Below are 15,400 nucleotides of genomic sequence, written 5' to 3' on the forward strand. Positions count from 1 at the left end.
GGAATTACTTAAAATTTGGTGTTTGGATTTCGTAAAGGATTTTACTCCTCTAGCAGAACAATCCTATCTTACCAAATGGTAAAAAAAAGTCCAGCCCGGCTGCACTTAACATTGTTTTTATTTGTTTTTCTTTTTTTTTTTGCACCCCTGCCTTGGTAAAGTAAGTTTTTTGATATTATAATTGTTTTCGAAATAACTCATTATTTTTTAGCTTACTGGTCATGCGGAAGGCATATAGTTGTCATTATATTCAGTTTACTGGTAATGCAGAGGTCACGTTCGGTCGGATGTGCACACTCTATACCGGCGTTACTTATTGCATGGTAACATAGAACCATTTCATTTTTGTATTTTTTATACCCTCCACCATAGTATGCAGGATATATTAAGTTTGTCATTCTGTTTGTAACACCTCGAAACCAGCGTAAAATTCTATGTCGATTTAGCGATGTCCGTCCGTCTGTGGAAATCCCTCTAGCTTCCGAACGAAATGTAGCAGGTTGATAAAATTTTACTCAAATGTCTGCAGGACATTTGGTATTGAAAATGGACCATATAGGTCTACGTTTTGGTGTTCCCCCATAAAATGGTAACTACCTATTTTCAGTAATTTTGTGATTTAAGCGAAAGGTTTCAAATTTTGTATTTGAAGTTCGTAATATATACTACAGCCTGTGACAGAAAATTGTCCGCGCAGATCCACGCCTTCGTATAGCCCCCATATAACGGCACCTCCAGATATTCGGTATCTTGATGATTTTAACGACATTATTCACAGGAATTGTTTCAAATTTTGTATTGAAGTTCGTAATGGATACTACAGTCTACGACAGAAAATTGTCTGTGCAGGTCCACGTCTTCGTATAGGCTCCATATAACGGCGCCTGCTGATTCGGTCTTTTGATGATTTAGCGACATTATTCACCGGAATTATTTCAAAATTGGTAGTTGAAGTTCGTTATGGATACTACAACCTGTGGCAGAAAATTGTCTGTGAAAGTCCACGTTTTGGTACAGCCCTTATATAATGGTACCTCCCTATATTCGGTATTTTGATGATTTTAGCTACATTATTCACCGATTTTTTCTCAAGTTTCGGTATTTATTAATTTTTTTTAAATTGCCGGATTCGTTTTAAATGTTGACGGGTATTCAAAGTTCGGCCTGGCCGAACTTACAGATTTTTTACTTGTTTGATATACCTTACTACCTCCATATGTTAGGGTTCCTTATTTGTAGCACAATATAATTTAAGTTTTCCTAATGCAGAAAACTGTACAATACTCCGAAAATATGTGCTTCGTAGAGCACAACCCAAAAAAAGGTATAATAAAAACTTCTATCGAAGAGAGATTCTTTTTAACTTTTGTAAAAATGTTATATTTCTTTGCATATGTGTAGGTATGTGTATTTATGTATACTGATCTACAGTATACATCTTAAATAAACAAAACAAAAAAAAATACCTATGTATGTATAGCTCAGCTAACATGTACCAGCCAATTTCTCCTATTGTTGTAGCTTTAAATAAAAATATTATCCAATTGTTTGTTTTGCAGTCTTTTTCTAAACTCTACATTCTATAGAAAAAACGTAAAATTGTACAAATTTTCCTCAGTTAACTTCTAACGAATTTGATGCGTCATCATCGGTGTTTGTCTTAGAACCTGTTGAGTGAAGGCCCCCGGAGGGGAAGAGCGATGCAACTTGTGGCAAACTGGCCAGATCGTCGTCATTGATAATTTTGGGTTTTTCATCCTCATTGGTACTGGACCTTGTTAGCTTATAAAAAGCCGTGTCGCTGTGTGTGATGTTCACGATACTGCCAGTCAACGGCAGGGACTCCAGCAATTCTGCAGGGCTGCTGAATGCTCCAATGTTAACTGGTGCAATTCCGGTTAAAACCTGACCCGTTACATTTGTCTGGATGGGAAGTGGAATATTGCCCAAATCAATGTGACTTTTGTTTGTGTGCGTATCGTAGAATGTCAAATCGACACGTTCCTGGGATTCAAAACTGGTATCGTTGTCACCAACCTCGGTGAGAATTCCAATTTCATAGACAACAGCCTTAACCACATAACTGTAATGGCAAGCGAGAGTGAGAGAGAGCGAGAATTAGCACTGTCATTGCTGATGATTATGATATCACTTACAGATTCTTGGGTGTGTCATTCAAACTGGATTGTAATGCTTCAATTGTCTCATTATCTATGCCGGAACTGGCATCCAGAACTGGCAATGACAAACTAAACGAGGCCAAGGTGGCTAGACAACACCAAACAGCTATTACGTGGTAGTTTTTCATTTTGCCTCTGTCGATTTTGTTAATCCACTTGTTTTAGGTTAACTTAGCTGTTGTTAGTTCACGGTTGGTTATCCTTAGTAGTCCTGCGATTTAGAAATCACAAAACAATACTACAACCACCAGAATTGAATAGAAAAATTAAGGCAATTAGTTTTGCTCCTCCTAGCCACCAGCTCCGAACGAAATACACAATGTTTTGAGATCACCATTATTATGGAACACACTTTTATATAGGATCTACAGTTTTAACACCGACAACAAAGTGTCATAAATACATACAAACATACAGACCGATATGATAATGTAAAAAAAAAGTTTGTGACTGTATCAATATAGCCCCCAGTCGGTCCATCATGCGGACAATTAACATCCCTGTTGTTAATTGGCAATCTGGCTGTGAAACGTGGTAAAGTGGATCCAACAACAAAAAAAGTGCTAGATTTTAATGGTGACGTTAGCAAAACTGAAATGTGAGGGAAGCCACCCTAAATCCTCAACTTGAATACGGAGAAAACCCAGAAAGAGAGGTTAGTGTGAGAGAGAGAGGTCTGATGACGACGTTGTTTACTTTGAACGAATGTGCTAATTAATTGGGGGTAATTTGGAGCGTGTTTCCTGGCGAAGAAATAAAAAACGCTTAACACTCTCTGCCAATAGCCGAAAATTATTAGAATTATTATTATTTCTTGCCTTTGTTGATCTGTTTGTTTTCCTTAAACGTGGAAATGACATGGTACATATCTAAATTCATGTGTTAATATGCAGAATTTATTGCAATTTAAACCATTAATATACAAATTCACGAAGGACACATGACCTGCATTTTGTTCAAAAAAAAAAAAAAAAAAAGAAAAAAAAATACATAGACAGACGGATTGACATGCATAAATCGACTCAAAAAATGATTTTATGAAGATCCTCAAAAATAATATCTCGCTTCCTTTTCCATGTTACAAAAAAATGCACAAAGACGTAACACCCTTACCACTATGTGGTGTAGGGTATAAAAATGGGTTAATACCCTCCACAATAAAGTAAACAAACCCTATAAAACTATAGGGAAACTATACATACAGGGTGAGATGAAAAAACTGCAACCTTCTTCGGACTGCTGTAATTTCTAAGCCACTCGTCCGTTAAAAATTATGTTAAAATTATTCTAGTGATAGCTCATTATATTGTTTACAAGCGTACAAAAGCATTTTGGTAAGAATTTTCAGAAAAAAAATTTTGTGATGGAATTCAAGCGTGATATTGAAAAATGAGCTCGGGGTAAAGCCATTGAAATTCTAAAAAGTGCAAGAACTTACACCACTACAGAAGAAAATAGACTCAAAAGAGCTAAAGAGTTGTTTCGCTTGGCCGAAAGTGGTGAACTGTCGAATTTGGTTTTCTCCGACGAGAAAACATTCGTTGTCCAGCAGATTGTAAACAAACAAAATGATCGTGTTTACTTTCAAAGAGGTCAGTTGAAAATGTGCACCTTCGGTTGGCCACCAGAACTCAAGCGCCGGGCATGGTGATGGTGTGGGCCGCCATAACAACCGCTGATCGCTCTCCCCTCGTATTAATCGACCGTGGCCGAATATTATCGCGTAAATATTCTGGAGGGTGTATTAAAGCCTTGGGCACGCAAACATTTTGGTCGCAGACCTTGGACATTCCAACAGGACTCAGCACGTGCCACCCAAGAATGGTTACAAAATGAGGTTCCTCGCTTTATTTCCAGCGCACAATGGCCACCAAAATCTCCGAATACCAATCCGTTGGACTATTGTGTCTGGAGTATTTTGAAAAGCAAGGTTGACACTAAAAAATCCCAAAGTGTCGATCACCTCAAGCAAGCGCTTGGCCGGAAATGGGCCAAAATACCACAGAGTAACATTTGGGCAGCGTGTGACGGTTTCATTGGCCGTTTGAAGGCACGAATTATGCCAAAGGGTGACCAATTCGAACAAATCTAAACGTATTCTAAAATTTGACGCTATTTGCGACATATTTTGCTTTCATTTAATAAAATTAAAAAAAAAATTACAATTTATGGCGTTTTACTTTGTTGCAGTTTTTTTTATCTCACCCTGTATATATGGGACCTTTAGCTATATCTTAACCATTTTTTTTACCAAATTTTATACATTTTCTTCCAGGCTGAATTCGTTTGTGTGTGCCATTCGATTCGGGTTTATAATAACCATTTGGTGCACAATAAACTTGACATCGAGTGAAGACATGTATGGAACCTAAATTCAAATATGAAGCGATCTCTATAACATTTGACAAAGGTATTCCAGAGCTGTATTTGATATATTTCTCCGGATAACGTTGTTACGAACTATAGCTATGTCTGAACCGATTTCCACCAAATTTGACACTCTTGTTTCTAGGCTGAATTTTGATATATGATTCAATTTCAAATACATTCATTTTTTTTCGATATCTGGAATTGACGCTTGATCTAGCCGTCTAACGGTCATAAGTTAAGGCTCAAATTCAAAAATATAAATAAAATATTTATTAAATAAATGTAATGAAAATATTTTTTTGTGTTATCTAAATTATATTTTTGCATCGTAATTTATAATGGTAATTATGGTTTCCTCATTATTTATAATTACAATTATGTATTCAGATCCTTCTTTAAGTATGCAAACATTTATTTGGATGACTGTATGTATGCGAACACAGTTAAGCAAATGTATTTAAATAATTGGGCTATCGTGTAATTCACGCTCAATATCAAAAAAAAATATCTCAGCACCAAAGGCTGTCTTCGATGTGTGTACAGGGTGACGTATGAGCAACAATTATCGTATTTGTACGATAATTATTGTTCATGGGAAATGATGCGGTTTTGAGAAAAACCAAGTCATCAATGGGTCAAGATGCAATTTGAAAATACCGTTTTAAAGATATTTTCAACAAACCACTGAGGATTTATTAACAACCCACAAAGGGACAAATCTGTCTCAGAAGTTACTGAATGCTTCCCAGTAGGTATTTGGTTTGTTTTGAATATCGTTTAGTTTGTTTTGTTTTCATTCCATAAAACAATGGAAAATTTCCAAACTCAAACATTTAATTCACACTTAGCGAACATACAAACATTTAGATTTGAACGCGTAAATACTGCTGAGAGAGGATTCAATATTGATTTTGTCGTTTCGAGCAAAAAGCCCATGAAAACAACTTGCCAATAAATTGATTTAAACAAAATGATCTAGTTTGAACTTGTGCTTCTTATTAAAATCAATATTAATTGAATACAACATACATCTTATTAACATGATAAATAGTCAATATTACAAAATGACTAATTAATTTGTACGCAATAATAATGAAACAAAAATATATATTTCTACTAAAGTGAGCGCAAATCCAGTTGGAGACAGTATTCTATTGGTTATTTGGGTGATCAACAGCTGCCAACCATATTTGCTAACAATCCCTTGATTGTTATGGCCAAAAGATACAATGACTATTTTTTTTAATTGACGTTTAAAAACTTCTTTATTTCAGTAAGTTCTGTATCGCAAAGTTGCTTTGATCCAGCTTTGAGTTTTGTTCTCGTTTTGTCTAACCTAATCCGCATTTATTCAATCTTCGCTGGTTTATTGTAATTATCACCTTTTGTATTAGCTAAAATTGATATATCTAAATCTAGTCTTGTGTTCTAAATAAAGATTGAAAAATTACAAAAAATATGAAACTAAATTGATTGACGTGTAATAATAGAGAGTTTTAGATGTTATGACATACCGCATAGCATTGTCTGCCGTTGCTAAAAGTTTTTTAACGGGAAAATTAGAAATAATTGTTGTTGAAAAAATTGTTTTTGATCACCAAAATTAGTATCTCTTTATCCATTACGAAATTTAAATACAAAAATTCGTTGAATAATGTCGCTAAAGTCATCAAAATACCGAATATGGGGAGTTACCATTATATGGGGGTTATACGAAAACGTGTACCGACATGGCCAATGCCTACTGCCTACTGGTAAAATACACACGTGTGCAAAATTTTAGACTTCTATCTGAACTCGTTCGGAAGAAAGCGTGATTACAACAGACAGACATACGGGCATCGCTAAATCGTCTTAAACTTTTATTCTGATCCAGAATATATATACTTTGTAGGGTCTATCATGAGTTTTTCGAGGACAAAGTTAATACACCCTCCATCGATTGACAGAGGGTATTAAAAACAAAATCTGGCCATTAGAAAAGACCGACAGAAATTATCAAGATTGGTTCGTATCGAGAAAGGATAATCCTATTTTGATCCAACTTTGAAAATCCTAAGATTTGCATCAGAAGTAGGTGAGTTGCGAAAATGGAAAATATTGTTCCAATCCATCATGTACCTCCCCCACAAAGGGTCAAAGTTTTCAATATCCACGAAGCTTATACAATGCGAATCTAACATTCGATTCCTCTTGGCACATATTTCTATCAATTCGAGAGCTGTTATAAAGATGGTAGACATCGGACCATTCCTTCTGATACCTCCCCCACAAAGGGTCAACATTTTGAATAACGAAAACGATTATAAAATTATCTTAATAATGCAAACATCCCATCATTTTTACTAACACAAAATCTGCTGAGAAGATAGGATATATCGATCCACTCCTTCTGGTATTACATCCCCCCTCCCCCACAATTGGTCAAAAATTTGAATATCCATGTAGCCCAAAAAAATGGCAAACCCGACTGATGCTTTTAACTTGTTTTATACTTATTCGGATATGTCAAAAATAAATACATTATTAGTAGACCTATGGAAATATTACAATTTTCGCCACGAACTTCGTCGAAAAACGGACAAAGTGTATTCGGCGCAAGGATGGAACATATCATTGTACTGTGACGAACACTTCTCCTCAATACTAATACCTCAAACTACAAGGTGAGATAAAAAACTGCAACAAAGTCAAACGCCATAATTTTTACATTTTTTTAATGTTTAACAAATGAAAGCAAAAATGTCGGAAATAGCAACAAATTTTAGAATAAGTGTAGATTTGTTTGAATTTCCATGGCCTGCGGCCAAAATGTTTGCGTGCCCAAGGCTTTAATACACCCTCCAGAATATTTTCGTGATAATACTCGGCATTTATTCTGATGCCACGGTCGATTAATACTAGCGGAGAACGATCATCGGCTGTTATGGCGGCCTACACCATCACCATGGCCGGCGCTTGAGTTCTGGTGGCCAACCGAAGGTGCGTATTTTCAGCTGACCTCTTTGACAAGTAAACACGATAAATTTGTTTGTTTACAAACTGCTGGACAACGAATGTTTTCTCATCGGATAAAACCAAATTCGGCAGTTCACCACTTTCGGCCAAGCGAAGCAACTCTTTAGCTCTTTTGAGTCTATTTTCTTTCAGTTGCGGTGTAAGTTCTTGCATTTTTTTGGAATTTTAATGGCTTTACTCCGAGCTCATTTTTCAATATTTGCCGAATGGAATATTGCGATATTGCGAGCCATTTTTCGGCCACTGTGACGCAGGTTTCGATCAAGTCGCTTCGAGACTTTTCGAACCATTTCTGCTGATGTAGCTGTTTTCTTTCGTCCACTTCCTTGACGTCGGGCTAAGCTACCAGTATCACGGTAACGAGCGATGATACGAGACACATACGATTTATTCACATTTAAATGCTGGAGTGCTCCAACGATAGCCACTTTTGGTTTCCAGCCAAATATAAAGAAATCACACTATCACGCTTGAATTCCATCACGAATAACTTTTATTCCGGAAAATATTCACCAAAATGCTTTTGTACGCTTGTAATCAATATAGTGCACTGAGGGAAAAATCCCGTTGCGAAATCAAGCACGTATGTTGTCATTTTCGCAACGACCCGTTGTTATATTTTTCAACAACGGCTGTTGGTGAATTGTGCACGAACGTGCTCAAATTGACACCGAGACGTGGTCAACTTTCGGTACCAACAACAGCCGTGCTTAATTTGTCCATTTGTAATATTGGTAATTGCAGCCGATTACACACGAGTAAAAAATGACAACGGTGGTGCATGATTCACACACGGTCGTTGTCAATATGACACCGGTCGTGTATGAATTATGCACCACCACCTGCATAATGATGCACCACCGTTGTTACTTTGTACACCGACGTGCATGAATCGTACACGATCGTTGCCATTTTAGCAACTACCGTGTATGAATCATGCACCACCGTTGTCATTTTTTTTACTCGTGTGCAATCGGCTGCATATTTACCATTTTTTCCGTGTTATTGAAAGAGAAAGGACGCATTGTGCAAAAAATTTATTGAAAATGAATAATAATTCGCAAGATCCTCAAAATATCATTGGTGAGTTGTTAGAAATCGATGGCAATATTGTTGTGGTTCGCGATACAAACCATTGCAGCAGTCAAGATGCGGAAAACAATGAGGACGATTATATGTTAAGGGAGTTCTTAAAAGGAATAAATATGGAGTCGCTTTTTGAACAATTAAAAGGTAAGTAAATAAAAATGAATTTTTCAGTTAATCAGTGTAATTAACAAAGAATTTTCTTTTTTGTTCTTTTAGCATCACATGTAACATTTCGCAGCTTGCAGTACTTGAAAAAAGAAGATTTAAAGGAAGCAGTGCCACCATTGGGACTGCGTGTTGAATTCAGAGAAAAGCTCTTTGCTTGGAAAAAACGAAAGGTACGTATTATTTGTTTTACAGAGTTGAACTCAGTATTAATATTGTCATAACAATAGCTCGGGATTGATGACGAAACTATGTCAGTTCCATCTAAAATAGGTGAATGGTGGAAACGCAACGAGACACCTGCAAGTACTCCTGGTACTCCCGACACTACAGGTTCGAACTGCTCAAAAGCCAAAGGAATTTTGTCAGAGGTAAGGTAAGAGTAATATTTGTGTAAGCATAGTTAATGTAGTTTTTTTATTTAATATAGGATCTAACGGAATTGTTAACACATACCTCGAAGGGGAAACTAGCGCTTGAATGTAGTAGCGTTAATAAGAAATTAAGTGACGAGCAAAGAGATGATATAATTAATATAATTATTGAAGATATTTTAACCAACAATGTTACTCTTTACACTCAAGACTATATGCGCATATTGGATGAAATTTGTTCCGTTTTTCCTCTTGAAAACGAAATGAGGGTAAGATTAACAATATAAACAACGTATCTGATTATGTAGTTTCTTAACTTATAATATGTCTTTATTTTTAGGATTATTATTACATTTCAAGAAAAGGAAAGAACAACGCAAGCGGAAAACTTTATGCCAAGTATAGAAACAAGAAGTCCAAAAGAATAAAGCTTTTGATTTCCGAGCCTAGCACAAGCAAAGCAGCAACTCACACATCTCCTAATTTTTGTAACAAAGATGTTCCCGAAATTGATGAATCAGTTGAAAATTCATTGAAAGCTTCCTTACTAAGAGAATGTAATGATTGGGGATCGATCTGCGAAAAATGGAAAAGATCTTTTAACATACGGCAAAGAGATATAAAAAATTTAAGTAGCCATACATTTCTCCTTGAATGGACGAAGTTGTCCGATGCAAGAGCTTCAGAATTGGTAAGTAGCCATGAGCTATTTATTTGTATATGGATACTAATGTTTCGTTTTAGGTCAACATTGATTTCGATATTATGTATCCACAGAAAGGCAATCTTCTACTTTCTAAATGGGACCAATTTAAGAAAAAAATTTACAATTATTATGGGAAAAATATTCATAACGAACATTGCAAACAACTCTTCGCAAATGTTTTGACGGCAAGCAGCATAGGTAAATTTTAATTCCTGATTTATCATAAACATTAAAAGTAATATTTATTTTATATTTCGGTTGCAGATGCTCAAGATTATATATACGCAATACTGTTGAATTCAGTTTTACCATCACCTGCTAGGTTTAAATGTGGAAACGGTAAATTACGAAAAAAAGTAACAATAGCTGATTCGCAGGAAAGTTTCGTACTGCGACTACCGACAATTAACGATTATAAAAGGCAAATTGATACAGTCACTGAAAAGTATTACAATGCTGGATTAACTATACAGCCATTTATAATTGTGGAGGGTTTGTCCGATTTCAATATAAAAGGTTTTTATGTTTTTTTTAACCACAATTTGTTAAAATTTCAATCGTTCCTCGAATGTTTAGATACATGTTTTAAAATTTTTCATGCACTTTCTTTAAAATATCCAAATGCCTGCCAAATTCCATGGATTTTTATCCAAAAATATTTTTATGAAATTAATACTGTATATGATATAAAATCAGTTAATTTGACTTCACTTATTAATTTCTGCAACAATAATTAAAGTACAATTCAAAATGTATATTTGCTTTCGTTGCCGTAAGCATTTTGATAAGGCAAATCTTTTAATAGCTCATTTGAAAACAGACCATTTAATGTCCACTAATTGAATTGTTTTGTTAAATCAAATATGTATTTATATTGAATTTATGTAATTGGTTTCGTTCAATAAAATACTTTTCAAAAAATGTCGTTTCTTCTACTAAGGGTATAAAATGGAAAAGGAACGGATATCAAAAAATGACCACCATTGATTTCAATCTGACAACGGGCGTTGACAATCCGACAACGGAGCGTTGACAATCTGACAACGAAGCGTTGACGATCTGACAACGAAGCGTTGACAATCTGACAACGGGGCGTGCTCGAAATGACCACGTATGTGCTCATTTCATGCACATCTGTTGTTGAAATCGTTGCCAAAATCTCGGTGTCAAAATGACAACAGCGTGCTCATTTTGACACCAAACGTGGTTGATACACTATCATACACGGATGTGGTCATTTCATACACGGATGTTGTCATTTTTTCTCTGGGTGTGAGCTATCACTGGAAAAATTTCAACAGCTGTCGGACGAGTGGCTTAGAAATGACAGCAGTCTCATCTCATTTCATCTCACCCTGTAAAAATATTTTTCCATAAAACATGCATGTGCTCATATTTTTGAACGATTTATGGGAGAGAAGAATTGATAATATAAATTTCGAACGGGTCTTATATACTGTACTACAGTTTTCGTAGAGATTGTTTGTAAAATTTTAATCTTCATGATTAAAACTTAATTGAATCTTTGATGATTAACAGCATTTTTTACCCTCCTCCTCATGATGGAGAGTAAAAATAATATTGTGTTAACACATATGCTTACATTTCCCCCCTTTTATAACTATAGCTATGCCGCACTGTAAATGATATACTTTTTAAATAATTAATAACTGAATATTTTTTAGAAGTAATAACTGTAGCTTTCTGAGGCATTTGTAGTTCGGTGCTTTTTTTTGACAAAATTCAAATGAAATCTCTATTAACACAAACATTTCGCACCTTTTGGGACAAAGCGATCAGCCCACAAAACCCCAACAACAGCAGATTAAAGCAGTTGGTAGGTACAGCGGCTAACTCACTTTCCAACCAGCGAATAGTCGAACGGCTTTAAAAGCTCCGCAACAACAGCAATGACCGTCATTATTAAAGTCACCGCTGAAGCGAAACATTCGGGAAAACATACTCGGTGAACATTTTCGGTAGGTTACCGTCACGACTGGAATGAAGAGCTTCAGATTATTGGCAGTGGTGTGTTTGGTGGTGGCCACGGTGTCCTCCGCACCCGTGGATCAGTCTAAGCCAAACAATGATTTATTTGCTGGTATTCTGGGCTTCGCCCAGCTCGGAAACCCACCGAAAGAAAGTGAACTGGTAAAGAGACGCATTTACGAAGAAAATCACGACAGGGAATTGAAGCAAATCTCATTGCAATCGTTAATAAATAACATGGAAGATAGTCTATTTGCCTCGGCCTTTAGTGTCCATAATGTGGCGCATGACCCATCTGCCGTAATTCCAGAAATTAGATCAGAAGGCGGAAAAGTAAAACTCGACCATGATGTGAATAAACGTAATTTAATAGCCGAGACCACCACAGGCCCCAGTGTGGAGACAACAACTCTGATTCCGGTGGAAGGTGAAGAACGTAAAGTAGTTCTTCAAACAACTGAAAGGGTTCCCGAAAGTGCTGGTGTACCCGCTCACATCATAATCGATCGCATCGCCATCCAACCTCATCATGGCAATTTTGTTCCTTTAATACCCGCATTCGAAATCAAACACACCCGTACGGCCAATGGCGAAAAAGTACCGGAAGTTACTAGAATAAGTATTTCTAAAACGGAAATTACATCAGTGCCAAATGCAGCATCCACTACAGCAGTGCCAACTACTAGCTCTCCAGAAACAACTACAGCAGCTACTACTGCAACATCAACCACAAGCTCTACAGAAGCAACTACAACCTCAACAGACAACACGTCCACAACATTAGCAGGCACTAGTTCAACAACAACAGCAACAGAGACAACTCCAACAACATCTACCCCCACAACATCTTCAACCACTGCTGTTGTGGCCACCAAAGAAACTGAATCGACTACCGCCAAAAATATAGAACAGCTAAAGGAAGAGGAACAAGAGCTCAAGGAAAAAGTGGCCGAAATTGAGGCCGAACCCATCATCCTTTCAGCACGCGTCTAAAATTCAGGGTATTTTGGCACTTTCACAATTTTCCTTTTCTCAAAAAAATGTACATAACTTCAAATCCTTATTTATTGTATTCCAAAGCTTTTTTTGTATCATTCCCATTCGATCAAGCCGCATTTCTAACGACTGGAAATCGTTGTTTGTCCGTTTAATTTTCGAAAAATCATGTGATGTGAAATTCTCAGTATTAATTCGTATCGACCACTAATTTGTAGACTTGATTCATTTCATTATTGTTTTCAGCAATAATACAAGCATAACCGTGTACAGCAAGCAAATGTACATATGTATGTATGCATGTGTAGCTCTCTAGATATATAAGTAAGTGTATGTATTTTTGTCATTAGCATATAAGTGAAGATTTTGATTTTTGCAAAATTTGTTAAACAAATAAAAAATTATGGCGTCGTTTTGTTTAATTGTCGCATCGAAATTAAAGTTTTTTACCTCATTTCGAATTCAGATTGTCTGGATGATGTGAAAATGGAAATCAATAATTATTTTCTTTTTAAATGCAGAGAGATTTTTCGTTTGGAGATTGAGTTTGTGGTGTATGATGAGACATTTTTATACCCTCAGCAATATAACTAGAGAGGATATATATAATTTTATACGGCCAAAACGTGCATCATCAAAACAACTGTTTTAGACCCTAGGTATCTTTGGACCAAATCCGTTTCAGCGCATTTGGAGTCGATTTAGCGATGTCCGTCCGATTTAGCGATGTCTGTCTGGCTGGTGAGCATGATAAGTCTCGAAAGGAGTATCCGATTTGGTCCAAACTTGGTATATCGTAATATTTTTGTCAAACTTAGATCGAGTTTGGAGAAGGGCAATAACGGTCCTCTCCTTCTGTTACCTCCCACACAAAAGGTCAAAAATTTCATAGAAAATAACTTACCACATAGGAAGAGAACGGATAATCTGATTTTGTTCAAACTTTGCAAATCGTGATATTTGTATTACCGCAAAATTGGGTGCAAGAATGGATAAGATCGGAGTACTGCTTCTAGGGTAAAATTTTGGAATAATCGTAACGTCTATAAAATGTGATGTAAGAGTCCGATTGTCTTGAAATTACACATATAATAATATTTTTATTAACACAAGATCTGTCATAACGATGGTACAGATCGGGCCATTTCTTCTGGTACCACAAAGGGTCAAATGTTTGAATAACCAAAACTGTCTTCATATTTCACACATCCCATTATTTTTACTTACACTAGATCTGTTGTGAAGATGATATATACAGGGTGAGATAAAGTCGAACGCCATAATTTTTAATTATTTTTTTAATTAATTTTTTTAATTTTTTTTTAAATTTTATTGATTGAAAACAAAAAAATGTCGGAAATAGCATCAAATTTTAGAATAGCTTTAGATTTGTTCGAATTGGTCACATTTGGCACCCATTATGGCCTTCAAACGGCCAGTGAAACCGTCACACTCTGCCCGAATGTTGCTCTGCGGTGTTTTAGCGCATTCCCGGCGAAGCGCCTGCTTGAGGTGATCGACACTTTGGTATTTTTTAGTGCTAACCTTGCTTTCCAAAATATTCCAGATACAATAGTCCAACGGATTGGTATCCATCCGGAGATTTTGGTGGCCATTGTGCGCTGGAAATGAGGCGAGAAAGCTCATTTTGTAACCATTTTTGGGTGGCGCGTGCTGACTGCGATGGTGCTGAGTCCTGTAGGAATGTCCAAGTTCTGCGTCCAAAATGTTTGCGTGCCCAAGGCTTTAATACGCCCTCCAGAATATTTTTGCGATAATATTCGGCATCTATTCTGATGTCAGGGTCGATTAATACAAGCGGAGAGCGACCATCAGCTGTTAAGGCGGCCCACACCATCACCATGGCCGGCGCTTTAGTTCTGGTGGCCAACCGAAGGTATACATTTTCAGTTTACCTCTTTGGCAAGTCAACAGGATAATTTGGTTTGTTACAAACTGCTGGACAACGAATGTTTTCTCATCGGAGAAGACCAAATTCGGCAGTTCACCACTTTCGGCCAAGCGAAGCAACTCTTTAGCTCTTTTGAGTCTATTTTTTTCTGTTGCGGTGTAAGTTCTTGCACTTTTTGGAATTTCCATGGCTTTACTCCGAGCTCATTTTTAATATGTACCGAATGGAATATTGCGATATGCTCAGCTCTCGAGCCATCTTTCGGCCACTGTGACGCGGGTTTCGACCCAGTCGCTTTTTTACTTTTCGAACCATTTCTGCTGATGATGCTGCTTTCTTCCGTCCACTTCCTTGAGGTCGGGCTACGCTACCAGTATCACGGTAACGAGCTATGGTACGAGACACAAAAGATTTATTCACATTTAAGTGCTGGAGTGCTCTAACGATAGCCACTTGTGGTTTTCCAGCCAAATATAAAGAAATTACAATATCGCGCTTGAATTCCGTCACGAATAATAAAATAATGAGCTGTCACTGGAATAATTTTAACAGCTGTCGGACGAGTGGCTTAGAATTGACAGCAGTCTGAATTTGGTTGCAG

The 15,400-nt window shown here is 36.6% G+C and overlaps 2 protein-coding genes across 2 annotated transcripts; one reads left to right on the forward strand and one right to left on the reverse strand.

Annotated features, from left to right (window-relative positions):
* Window positions 1-1,353: 1,353 nt before the first annotated feature.
* Window positions 1,354-2,523, reverse strand: LOC101899490 (hypothetical protein). The gene is made up of 2 exons (XM_005187619.3): window positions 2,157-2,523; window positions 1,354-2,083 (listed from the first exon to the last, which is right to left on the reverse strand). The coding sequence occupies exons 1-2, from the start codon at window positions 2,306-2,308 to the stop codon at window positions 1,615-1,617; spliced, it is 621 nt and encodes a 206-aa protein (XP_005187676.2). The 5' UTR covers window positions 2,309-2,523; the 3' UTR covers window positions 1,354-1,614.
* A 9,260-nt stretch (window positions 2,524-11,783) lies between these two features.
* Window positions 11,784-13,387, forward strand: LOC101899314 (integumentary mucin A.1). The gene has a single exon (XM_005187618.4). It carries the CDS (start codon window positions 11,904-11,906, stop codon window positions 12,882-12,884), a length of 981 nt encoding a protein of 326 aa, XP_005187675.2. The 5' UTR covers window positions 11,784-11,903; the 3' UTR covers window positions 12,885-13,387.
* Window positions 13,388-15,400: the final 2,013 nt, after the last annotated feature.

Source organism: Musca domestica, unplaced genomic scaffold (genome assembly GCF_030504385.1).
Source record: "Musca domestica strain aabys unplaced genomic scaffold, Musca_domestica.polishedcontigs.V.1.1 15, whole genome shotgun sequence".
Taxonomy (NCBI): Eukaryota; Metazoa; Arthropoda; class Insecta; order Diptera; family Muscidae; genus Musca; species Musca domestica.